The following is a 13,047-nucleotide window of genomic DNA, read 5'->3' as shown; positions in this document are numbered from 1 at the left end:
AGATTCTTTTTTTAAGATTTTATTTATTGGAGCGCCTGGGTGGCTCAGTCAGTTAAGCCGCTGCCTTCGGCTCAGGTCATGATCCCGGGGTCCTGGGATCGAGCCCCGCATCGGGCTCCCTATTCAGCAGGAAGCCTGCTTCTCCCTCTCCCTCTGCCTGCCTCTCTGCCTACTTGTTCTCTCTCTCTGTCAAATAAATGAATACAATCTTAAAAAAAAAAAAAAGATTTTATTTATTTATTTGAGAGAGAGAGAGAGAACACATGAGCAGGGGGCGAGGGAGAGGCAGAGAATCTCAAGCAGACTCTGTGCTGAGACTGTGACCTGAGCCGAAGCCCAGAATGAGACATTTAACCAACTGAACCACCCAGGCACCCCCAGATACTTTTTTCAAGGTAATGTAAAAACCTATTGCAAAGCTACATTGAAGCCTGTAAAATGTTGGCTCACGTTGAATATAACGAAATACAGGTGTGATACTAGGTCCAACTTCACTAGATCCAAATTCCTCCTATTAAGTCTCTACTTCCTATGCCTTGGGAGGTTTCCGTTTTCTGCACTGAACCCTGATACAGATGCACTAAAAGGACACCCACAGCCCCACAAAACAGCAGATGGCTGCAAGTGGCGGTGTCCTCACTCATAAAACAGGGGTCATAACAAAATCTATGGCTTGAGTTGTTAGAAGGCCAGAGAATAGGCAGGTAAGGTGCTCAGCACGGTAGCTTCAGAGTAGTTTTATAGCCTGCAGCTATACCCTAAGGGGGAGTGAGGAAGAAAGTCCTGTACTCAACTGAAACAGGAGAGGTAGATGAGAACTGGTCTTGTAGCAGTCTCCTGCAAGAGACAGAGGTGGATGAGAAACTGCCTCACAGCGGCTCTTTACAAGACCGCCCATCTCCCTTCATTGCAGGAGGATACCCCAGGCCTTCTGCCAAAGTTCAGGCCAGACCACAGCTAAGTTTTCCCTACGTGGCTTATGGGGAGATGTGTAAGGCTGTCACGGTGCCATGGCAGAACCATTCATCCTAGAGCCCCCCCCGACAGGTCACTTGCCAATGACGAAAAGGGAAAACAGATCTTTCTGGAGGAGATAGCTGGTGGCCATCACCGTCCCCAGGGATCAGACTTGGCCATCACTATTGGGGCAACCTGGCATCACGTACCTCCTGACAGGAAGCAATAAGGAAGATACACAAGAAGGATTCTTGTAAAAAGTACTTAACCTGTACCTAATCAGGCCTTTAGAGCAAACTTCCAGTTTTTAAGAACTACAGATTGGGACACCTGGGTGGCTTAGTTGGTTAAGCGTCTGCCTTCTGCTCAGGTCATGATCCCGGAGTCCTGGGATCGAGCTCCGCATCAGGCTCCCTGCTCAGCGGGGAGCCTGCTTCTCCCTCTGCCTGCCGCTACCCCTGCTGTGCACTCATTCTTGCTCTCTCAAGTAAATAAATAAATAAAATCTTAAAACACACACACACTATAGAAGATGGCAGAAGCAGCTAAATGACACCGTGAGAAAGCAATTAGGCAAATCTGGAGTGCGGGACACTACAGGACAGTTGGCCTGGCCTCTTAAAAAAACCCATCTTCTAAGAGCAGGTGGGGTGGAGCAGGGAGGCTACTGTAGAATTTAAAAAACACTAGAGACCTAAAAAACCAACGCAGAACTTGAACCTTGATTGGATCTTGGTACAGAACACAGCCAACAGTATAGAAGACTTTTGGGGCACAATTTGGGAAATCTGAGTATCAGACATTAGGGAATTAATGTTAGTCTTTCTTAGAAGTGATAATAGTATGAAGGAACACGTCATTTTTCAGAGATACAGATGTAAGTATTTAAGAGTGAAGTGTCAAGATGTTTGGAAACTACAGTTGACTCTTGAACGAGACATGTTTGAATTGCATGGGTCCACTTACCCACAGATGTTTCCCAATACACACACATGCAGTGCTATAAATGTATTTTCTCTTATGATTTTCTTAATAACATTTTCTTTTCTCTAGCTTACCTTATTATAAGAATAGTATATAATACATATAACATAGAAAATAACCGACTGTTAATCAACTGTTATCAGTAAGGCTTCCACTCAGCAGTAGAAGCTACTAGTGGTTAAGTTTGTGGGGAGCCAAGTTATATGCGGATTTTTTTAAATTCATGGATGGCTGGTGCCCCTAACTCTCACTTTGCTCGAGGGCCAACTGTACTTTTAAATGGTTTAGTAAAAAACATGTGTACACACCAAGTAAATATGACACAATATTAACAATTGTTAAACCGAGGTGGTGGGCTAACAGCAATTGTACTCATTGTCCACTTTTTCTGAACGCTTGAGATTTTCCGTAATAAAATGTTGTAAGAGGGAACGTGCATTTTTAAAAATCTCTGCCGTCATAGAAATTACCTTCTGGTGTGTGTCGGGGCAATGATCAAGAGCGAATTAAATAAAATACAGGGCGTATTAGTGGTCAAGTACTTAAGAAACAAAAGGAGTGAAGGGCGGCAAACGTGTGTATGGGAGCTGAGATGGTAGGTCGAGGGGTCAGGGAAGGCCTGAGTTATATTTGAGGAAGACCTAAAGAGAGAGCCAAGTGGGTCTCTGGTGGAAAGGCATTCCAGGCAGGGCGAAGAGCAAATGCAAAGGCCTCCAGGTTGCAGACAGCCTGATGTATGTCGACGCTTCATTTGCTCACCCAGTTCCTGTCACCTTGAAAGGCCAGCATGGCAGGAACTGTGGGAGCAAACAAGAAGTGGTAGATCAGAGAGGAAACAGGAGAGCCCTATCAAATCTTTACCAAATCGAATACATATAATGTACATATTTGTAAATACTTGTAGATATATGGGCAGTCTCTGCGGGGGAATGCCCGGAAAATTGCTAACGGTGGCAGCCTCTGGGCAGAACTGGGCATCTGGGATCTGAGTAAGTCCCCTACATCTTTTCACTCGACTTCCTGTTTTATTTGAAATTTTCACCATGTTGAAGTTCTTTCTTATAGCCAACACATGACATAAGCTTCCACAGTTCCTCAAAGTCCCTGGGCATGCATGAGGGTCCTCTGCTTAGAGCCCTTCCTCCTCATAGGCAGGTATTTCAGAAGATCCCTCCCCAGGGCCACTGTCCTTCAATACAAGAATCATCTCTCTGCTCATCTGAATGTGCTCTGGATAAGTCTGTCTCTCAACCATTTGAGTGGTCTTGAGGAAACACCAATCCAGCCACAACCTGATGCTCTAGCTAGTTATGCTGACTAGTCTGGTGGATGATATTCTGGACTATCATTGTGTGGCAATTTCTCTGGGAGCAGCAAGAAAATTTGGCCTACTTAAATGACTTTCCAATCATCACCATAACATTTAAGAGGCGGCCCAGAACAGAGGGAAATATTACACATTGTGCAGAAAACTGCTTATTAGGGACTCCCGGGTGGCTCACTCGGTTAAGCATCTGCCTTCAGCTCAGGTCATGATCCCAGGGTCCTGGGATCGAGCCCCGCATCCGGTTCTCTGCTCAGTGGGGAACCTGCTTCTCCTTCTTCCTCTGCCTGCCCCTCGCCTACTTGTGCTGTCAAATTAATAAATCTTAAAAAAAAAACAAACCCTGTTTATTAGATATTAAAAATTTATCATTAATTTCTTAGATGTAATAATGGTAGTGTAATTATGTGTAAAATAAACCTGTGACTCTAAGAGACACATATACTTACTTATTTCTGGATAACATATGATCCCCAGGATTTACTTTAAAATCACCTAGAGGGGGAGGGGAATAATTAGAGGTGAAACTGATTGGTCATTTGTTGGTAACTGTTCAAGCTAGGTAATGGGTATATAGGAATTTTTATTATACTATTTTCATGTGGTTCAAAAATTACATAAGAAAAGTTTTTTGAAATTGTTTAGATAATAAAGGGGAACATACAGATAAATTTTAGCACATCCAAGGGCTTGAGGCTATTCTGTATCACTCACTCTATTGTCTGGTATAGAGAAGGTGGTCAGTTTAATAACAAAACTTAAACAGAAGAGAAAAAACCAGTCACCTTGAAGCCCCTCTTACTGGTCAAGGTATTAATTCCCACCACAGCTTCTTGCCCGATCACCTAGCTCTTTTACACATACGCAGTCTTACACTTTTCCAACAAGTATTTATTATTAGTTAAGCCATGATTCAGAATCCCAGGGCAGGGATCACCATGCACCCAGGTCCCCCTTCACCTCCCTGGGAGAAGGAGGGAGGACAGAGGAGAGGTGGGTAAAGCCAGGTCAGATCTTCCCAGGAAATGTGCCTTCTGCCCGCCGGTCGTCCCAGGCTGACACCTGTGGAAAGACAGCCAGTGTTACCCCGTTCCTCTGTGGGGAAACCAGATGGGTGAACTCTGTCTTCCTCACTTTGCCCACCTGTTCAGTCGGTCAACAAGGAAGCCCAGTACTGCCACTGTTCCAGGAGTGGGGGAATCAGTAGTGACCCAGAAAGACAAGAATTACTGTCCAGAATGAACTGAGCCACTGAGGGGATAGGGGGCTGGGGGGGGGGGGAGTAACAGGCAGAAAAATCCCACTTCACTGCAGGGCTGTCCCTGGGGAGATGTAGGACAGAGATTCAAGAGTGTGTGGCTGTGCCCTGTTTCAGGAACCCCAGAGTCAACATTCAATGATGTATGGCAGAAGAGAGGAAAGAAGAAATACTAGGCAGCTGTGAGGGGAAAAAAAAAAAAAAGAGGCTGATCTATGCTCTGGCATGAATAGATCTCCAAGATATACAGTCAAGTGCAAAAAGATGCAAAACTGAATAGAGTGTGATCCTACTGTTGATCACAGATGTATGCATACATATAAACAATGACGGAAAGGCCCATATCCAACTGTTAACACTCCCCAGAAGTAACACTCTGCAACTTGTGGACCTTCCTACAGGCAGCCAGAGGCATATCCATTTAGACACACCCACTCACATTTATATGCCATATATTAGAGGCAGTGGACAAAAGCATGGATAAGGAAGACTGACTCTGAACCCCCACCCCATCACTTCCTAGCTGTGTGACCTTGGGCAAATTTCTCAACCTTTCAGGGCCTGAGTTTTTAATCATGTAAAATGAGGATAGTGATAATAGTATCCATCTCATCCCGTATTTTAGCATGTTTGCCCTCATAGGATATAAAGTGCTTACAAAGCAGCTGGCCCACGGTTAAGTGCCCATTTACACACATATATACAGACATGCACACACACATACCATATCACGAGTTCTACTCTGAAAAACATATATATAAATTGGGCCACACTATATAGATTGTCCTGCAACTTGCCTTTTCCCCAAGTCTTAGAGTGCTTTCTGTATTCTGTCACATAGGTCAAGATAAATGTGCCATCATTTGGGGCGCCTGGGTGGCTCAGTCGTTAAGCGTCTGCCTTCGGCTCAGGTCATGATCCCAGGGTCCTGGGATCGAGCCCCACATCAGGCTCCCTGCTCCATGGGAATCCTGCTTCTCCCTCTCCCACTCCTCCTACTTGTGTTCCCTCTCTCTGTCAAATAAATAAATAAAATCTTAAAAAAAAAATGTACCATCATTTATCTAACTTGGGTTGTTTCTGAATGCTCCTCATTACAAACAATTCTGCTATGGACACATCCTTGTATACAAGCATCTTTGTAGGATGACCACATGTAAAACTGCCACATCTGCAGAGCTTTTTTTCCATTTTGAAAGATCCTGCCAAAATGACCTCAATTTATAATACCACTAACGTTTAGCACAGTCAACCTTTATAATTCTTGCACCAGACTGCAAGGTAGAAATGAGCATCTCTCTGCTGTTTAAGCTGTGTTGTCCTGATGATTTGAATGGGGGATGGACATCTTTTCAAAAATGCCTGGGTTCCCCTGGATTCCCTCGCACTGGACTTGTACTGTCCATAGTCCACAGTTTTCTATGTGTGAATTTCTCATTCACTGGGTTTACCTTTCTCTCTCTCTCTTTTTTTTAAGATTTTATTTATTTATTTGACAGAGAGAGACACAACGAGAGAGGGAACACAAGCAGGGGGAGTGGGAGAGGGAGAAGCAGGCTTCCCGCAGAGCAGGGAGCCCGATGTGGGACTCGATTCCAGGACCCTGGGATCATGACCTGAGCCGAAGGCAGTCGCTTCACCAACTGAGCCACCCAGGCGCCCCCCTCTCTCTCTCTTTTTAAAGAGTCAGGCTGGTCTGATCCAAATTTCCCTTTGCCCAATAATCCCACTTCACGGAATGGAAACTCTAGAAACCATTCAAATAAAGGGGAAAATATTTCTTTTTTTTTTAAGAAGATTTTATTTATTTATTTGACAGAGAGAGACACAGCGAGAGAGGGAACACAAGCAGGGGGAGTGGGGGAGGGAGAAGCAGGCTTCCCGCCGAGCAGGGAGCCCGATGCGGGGCTCGATCCCAGGACCCCGGGACCATGACCTGAACCGAAGGCAGACGCTTAACAACTGAGCCACCCAGGTGCCCCGGGGAAAATATTTCTTGCAATGGAATTGTACACTGAAGTGTCATTTAAAAAAGCGAAAAAAAGGGGCGCCTGCGTGGTTCAGTCAGTTAAGCGTCTGACTCTTGGTTTTAGCTCAGGTCATGATCCCAGGGTCCTGGGATCAAGCCTCACATCAGGCTCCCTGCTAGAAGCTAAGCAGGGAGTTGGGTTTCTCCCTCTGCCCCTCCCCCTGCTCATGTTCTCGCTCTCTCAAATAAATAAATAAAATCTTAAAATTTTTATTCTTACTTCACCAAGTTTTTTAAATAAAGAAGCCAGGGCAGCCAGTATAAAGGGGGCTTTGCAGAATACATTTATAAGCCCTAACAAAGGGGACATTGCCGGCACCTGAGGGTAGGAACCACACAATCTGATGCTCCCAAGGCGAGGGCAGACCCAGGTCACAGAGAATGGGGTGTAGGGCCAGCACGGGGACTGGAAGCATGCTTCTTGGCCCCCTGTCTAGCACAAACCTGATGCAGGCTCTGAGGGTGGAGGAGGGATGCTATGTACTTACAACATCAGCTTACTCAAGATCATCCAGGGATAAGGGGAAATCCTTGAAGGGCACAGGGCACTCAAAGACACTTGAGACAGTGTGGCTGGAGAGGGGGGAGGAAAACCAGGCAAGCTGAGGGAGATTGCATTAACGCAATCTGTTCTCAAGAAATAAGCCCCGAAGGCATACATCAAGGGTGTTTCAAATATACTGAAAAAACTAGAACATCATCTCCATTAAAAGGGAATCAGTTAAATAAAAGCATATGAAACTTACTAAAACAAGTAAGGCAGACCTATATGCATTATTATAAGAAAGGCTTCAAGACACATTGATTAGGTCAAAGTAGTCAAAGACCATATAGTATGACCCACCCATACACAGAAAGCTCCCCAGGTCTCTGTATGATTAATTTATACAGAGAAGAAGGTAATCAGCTAACAGTAGTTACCTCAGGGAAGGGGGGCTGGGGAGCACAAGAGGGCTCCTACTTTTATTTTACTGTACTGCTTACTTTTTTTTTTTTTTTTAAGACTTATTTATTTGAAAGAGAGCTAGACAGAGCAAGAGAGCCCACCTGAATGGGAGGAGGGGGAGAGGGAGAGAAAGAATCTCTAGCAGATACCCCGCTGAGCGCAATTCTGGGCTCCATCTCATGACCCTGAGATCATGACCTGACCCGAAATCAAGTGTTGGATGCTTAACTGACTGAGCCACCCAGGCACCCCTGTTTTTTGTTTTTTAAATGAGTACTATGACCTGTAATAGTATCATTATTTTGGGCGCCTGGGTGGCTCAGTTGGTTAAGCGATTGCCTTCGGCTCAGGACATGATCCTGGAGTCCTGGGATCGAGTCCCACATCGGCCTCCCAGCTCAGCGGCGAGCCTGCTTCTCCCTCTGACCTTCTCCCCTCTCATGCTGTTTCTCTCTCTCTCTAATACATAAATAAGTAAAATCTTAAAAAAAAAACAGTATCATATTTTGATTCTAAGACACAAGGGCTTTTTATTTTAACATCTCTGAAATTAGCATGCTGGTTACATTCACTTCTGGCATTTTAAAAAAAGATTTGACCATCTCTCCATGTTTCTTGCAGTCAATGGGATTTTTACTTTGAAGAAACAGTACAATATTAAACATAAATTCTTTATTTGAAAAAGTGTATGACAGAGTATTAAATGGTGACAAAAGGTCTGGTCAGATCAGGGCTAAACAGACTAACTGCCTTATTGGGTCTGAGTCTTCTAGAGACGCACACTGAAGTAGGTAGAGATGAAAAGACATGCTTGGGATTTGCTTCAGAACACTTCAGCAAAGAAGAAAAGGCGACAGATGAAGGGAATGTGGAACAATCTTGAAGCTATTCAATTTGGGTAGTGGGTATAATTGGGGGTCACTGAATTATTCTATTTTTATGTATAATTTGAAAATGTGCATAATAAAAAGGCAGAGAATTGCACAAGATGGTGAGCCCCACAGGGACGGGGAGCCGGCACTGTGTATCTATTTGTGGAGTTCACGGGCAAGAGGGATGTGCCGAGGAGAGGGCCCTGGTCGCCCTGGCTGAGAGCCCTGACAGGTTGAGAGTACCGGTGAAAAGAGAGAAGGGAGGCAATTCCAGAAAGAAGACAAGGCCGAGTCCCATGGATGGCGCGATGCCCTGTCCTCCCTCTGCCTCTCCCAGATGAGCCCCCTCCAAGCTACCATACTTCTCTCTGCTAAGACCCCACCCCAGCGTCCCAAGGGCCCCAGGAGGTGGCACGTACCCAGGATATGGGGCACAGGGACTTGTACACACGACGGTACCATTCGCACACGGAGACATCACCCCCTTTAGCAGTCATTGCCTTCTCACAGCGGTGGAAGTCTGTGGAGAGAGCAGTTCAGGGTCAGCCCGGGCCAAGGGCTAGAACACATTTTTTATCAAAACTCACAGAAATTGTCTTTACTTCACAACCAGTTACATACACACATACACCCACAAAACAAGTGTCACAAGGAATGTCTATTCCTACAGATATACTGAAAAGGGCTAGACAGGCCTTGCTAAGTTGATTTTGCAACCCCTAGACAACTACTGTTTGACTTGAAAATTTTGGGGTCTGGAATGAGGGGGCAACATGAGGGGCACGTGTGGGGATTATGAAGTCCAAAACCAGGGCAAGGGAAGGGGAAGATGATCTTGGGGCTAAGATGCTGGCATCCTACAGAGGAGGACAGGAGGGGGATAATCTGGTTTTTTTAAGTAGGCAATTAATTAAAAAAAAGAAAATTACTCCAGGTATTCCACTCCTGGGCACATTCTCTACACAGAAAAGCATTCGCATGGACATCAAATTACATATAAGAGAACGTTTATAGCATAGTCATTCATAAAAGCCCCAAACTGGAAAGCACACAAGTGTCTGGGAATACATGATGGGAAACTGTACACAATGAAAATGAGCAAACTACACGCCACAGCAAGGATGAATCTTCAAAACTGCTGAATGAAGAAACCCAAACAAAAGAGAATATATACGATATTTGTCAAGGTCATCAAGAGGCGAACCTAAAAGCAGTGATAAAACCAAAATGTGATTGCCTTAAGCCGGCAGGGTAGCATCTCTGGTGCAGAGAGTAGGATGTTGTGTTTACGACAGGGCATGCAGTAGGCAAAGAAGCTCAGAATGCGGACAGGATCTAATTTTCTATCCAGGTTATAGTTACACAGGGGATTCACTTAAGTATTATTCATTTAGCTGTACGTTATATTTTATGTATTTCCTGTATGTATGTTAACATCTGTCTCATACACACACAAATAAATCTTAAAAAAATATATATATATATATCATTGTAGGAATCAAAGTTTGTGACCCTGGCCCAGATCTTGGATCTTGAACACAGCTGTGATGAGGGGCATGAGCCCGGCAAAGTAGGATGTTCAGACGGAAAAAAGAGGCCTAGGATGTACAGATCCCCTAGGAGCAGGCAACAGGTAAACACCTTGAAGTGTAGGACCAGGAAAAGGTTCCGCATCCCTTCGCACCCCCGTGCCCTGCTTACCCAGGTAGTTCTGCCAGCAGTTCCTGGTCTGGTTCTGGTTGGGGAAGCGGCTGTCAAAAGGGGCAGTCTGGTAGTTCTTGATTTTGGTCTTGATGTCTTCTGCCATGGTGCTGATTCTTGGAGGCAAAGAGAGTGGATGTTGGCAAAAGTTCTAGGGGGCCTGGGCACGGGGATGTCCGCCCACCCAGACACAGGAGAATGGAGTAGGTAGGTGTGAACAAGCCACCACTTTCTCCCTCTCAATATATACACACAGAGGTGAAGGGTGGGGCAAACCCACACATCTAAGTGTGGCAGTTACAGCAGGGCTTGGTGGAGGGGGGTTACTACTTAGCAAAATCAGGTCTTATTCATTCCAAAATAACACCAGCTAACATTCACTGGTGCTTAGTCGAGGCCAAGCACTGTTCTACACTTTACTCCTGCAGCCACTCTAAAAGGTAGGAACTATTGCTATCACTGTTTCAGACAAGGGACCGGGCGTCTAAGTGACTTCCCAAGGTCATACAAGTGGAGGAACTGCACCCCATCATCGACAGAACCTACACTGCAGAGGTTCTTCATCTCTTTGGTGCCATGAACTCCTCAGGGGTCTAATGACCCTCTCTCAGAATATTTTTAAATGCATTAAAAAAAACCGCAGAGGATCACAAAGAACACCGGTTGTATGTAGCTGAGGGCTTACTGACTACCACAATTTTGAAGTAATCGAAAGTGGAAATGTATTCTGTGACATCTGCAACCATAATGTGATATAAGATGACCTGTGATTTTGACTGCTAATATAACTAAGGTTGTTGCCTCCAGTCCTAACTGAAGGATATGCTACATTTCAATTACAGATTAAGAAAAATACAGATGTAATTTTTTCCCCATTCAAGTCCTAGCACACCTTGCATTCTATTGATTTTGCAGACCCAGAGTTAAAAACCTGTTATAAAGTCTTTTAGGAGGTGACACGCAGTTTTCACCAGGGAATGTGAAACTGCCTCTATCCTAAAGAATTCGAAGAATAATGGGTTACAAAGAAGTGATCAGGCCAGTGTTAAATTCAAGAAATCCAAGATAGTGATGGGGATCTGGGGAACCACAGCGTTGTCTCTGGGGGAAAAGCATAGAGGGGCGTGGGGAGGGGGACGTAGAATACTAGCGCTGGGACCCAGATTTGTTCGGAGCAGTTGTTTTGCGGGGGGGGGTTGGTTCATAGATGACTCTGAGGCCTCTCCAAAGTCCAAGCGGGAGGGAGGACCAGAAACTAGGGAGCCAGGCTGCGACCCGGGCAAGCCACGGGAGGCCACGCCTGCGGTCTGGTGATTGAGGGCACTACAGTCCAAACTACAGAATCCAAACCCTGGACACTGGCTAAGCAGCTAATATCGCTGAGCTTCAGCTGCGCCACTGTCAAAAAGGGATCATTACAGGCCCTACCTCATAGGGCTGGAGGGAAAACAAAATGAATTAATAAAGTCACTTGAAATACCTGGCATTAAAGAAGAGCTACATAATCGTTAGCTAGAGGACTACTAACAGAACAGAACCCCAGGGACCAGGGAGGCCGGACGCCGCGGGCTAGAAACTCACTTCGTTCTCGGGGAAACTAGAGTCCGGTTCCTCAATTCCCCAGGATAGGGTCCCAGCTATCCAAGCCCTCGACACTCACCTAAACACACCACAGCAGCACCTCGCAGCTCAATGTCACCCTCAGCAAAAACGCCAGAGTCGGACCGGAAGCGGAATTAAGACCGGCCGGAAGTGAGGAGAGGCCGAGTAAATGAGAGTCTTCCGCATGGCTAGAGCGCCCTCGTGGAGGCCGTCCGCGAAGCCATTAAGGCCACGCCCATCCGGGCGAACCCCGAACTCCTATTGGGCTGAATGCCTGTTCATCATCACTCTCGGCCCAATCGTGAGCTTGCGTGGCACTTCGAAGGGCCAGTGGGGGCTTGAGGCGCTGGTTACCGGTTCTCATCACCCTCCTGTTTTCACCTAGGGAAAAGAGTTTTGTTTCTTGGGGCTAGTTGTGGAGTGGGCCTGGGGAAAATATCCCAGCAGAAGTATCCTTATTCATGCAAGAATTACTTATTGAACGTTTACCCTGTGCCAGGTACTTCTGTAAGGCTTGGGGAAGCATCACTGAACAAAACACAAGAATCCTTACCCTCTTTATGCTTATTACGGTATCAATTGTTAGGGGTTTGAAATCGAACCAGTTTTTCTCCCAGGGTCATTTGCCACATTATGAGGAATACCCAGACTCCACGTCCCTGTTCATTATCTTCTTTCCCCAGGCCTCAGAAGGCACAAATTAACACAGATTTGGGTTCCTGAGGACTCAAACCAAAGTCCTGCATCATAGGAGGGGTTAAGAATAAAAGCTTGGGTCTGGCAGAAATTAATCCATCTCGGAAAGTGACACATCTATGCTTCTAGTCACAGAGGTAGCTCTGACTCTCATACCCCACAGCTGATCTGTCAAGAAATCCTGTTGGCTCTGCCTTAGCAATATATCCAGAATTTTCTCCGACATCCGGTTCAAGTCACAGGCACCTCTAGCCTGGGCTATTGCAGTAGTCCACTCCCTGGCCTCCTGGCTTCCCCACTGCCCTCCACAATCATCCACTCAGCCAGAGGAGACCCTGTTAACACCTCAGTCAGATCACTTCCCTTTGGCCTAGAACCCTCCCCTTGGGTCTTGTCTGACTCTCTCAGTCAAAAGCCAAAGTCCTTACAAATGACCTACACAGTTTTGTCTCTCTTATACCCTCATTTCCTATCCTTCCTATCCTTCCTCCCACTGTCCCAGCCACACTGGCCTCCTCCTACTTAAACATGCAGGCTGACTTTCCTCTAAGGGCCTTTGCACTTGCTGTCCCCTTGACCTGCAATGCCCTTCCTGAAGCTGGCTCCCTCCCTCACCTCCTTCAGGTCACCTTGGTTAGTCCTTCCCAGACCAGATATTTAAAATGGGCATCTTGTCAG

General features: G+C 45.8%; 1 protein-coding gene across 1 annotated transcript; it reads right to left on the bottom strand.

The window, feature by feature from the left end:
• Positions 1-4,135: 4,135 nt before the first annotated feature.
• On the bottom strand, positions 4,136-11,886 carry COX6B1 (cytochrome c oxidase subunit 6B1). Its single transcript, XM_006742831.3, has 4 exons — positions 11,732-11,886; positions 10,072-10,187; positions 8,790-8,890; positions 4,136-4,327 (listed from the first exon to the last, which is right to left on the bottom strand). Exons 2-4 carry the CDS (start codon positions 10,175-10,177, stop codon positions 4,274-4,276), a joined length of 261 nt encoding a protein of 86 aa, XP_006742894.1. The 5' UTR covers positions 10,178-10,187; positions 11,732-11,886; the 3' UTR covers positions 4,136-4,273.
• Between the last annotated feature and the right edge of the window lie 1,161 nt (positions 11,887-13,047).

This window comes from Leptonychotes weddellii, chromosome 16, assembly GCF_054177405.1.
Source record: "Leptonychotes weddellii isolate Sample4059 chromosome 16, ASM5417740v2, whole genome shotgun sequence".
Taxonomy (NCBI): domain Eukaryota; kingdom Metazoa; phylum Chordata; class Mammalia; order Carnivora; family Phocidae; genus Leptonychotes; species Leptonychotes weddellii.
Note: the sequence above shows the minus strand (reverse complement) of the source record. Positions and strands in the feature narration are given on the sequence as shown.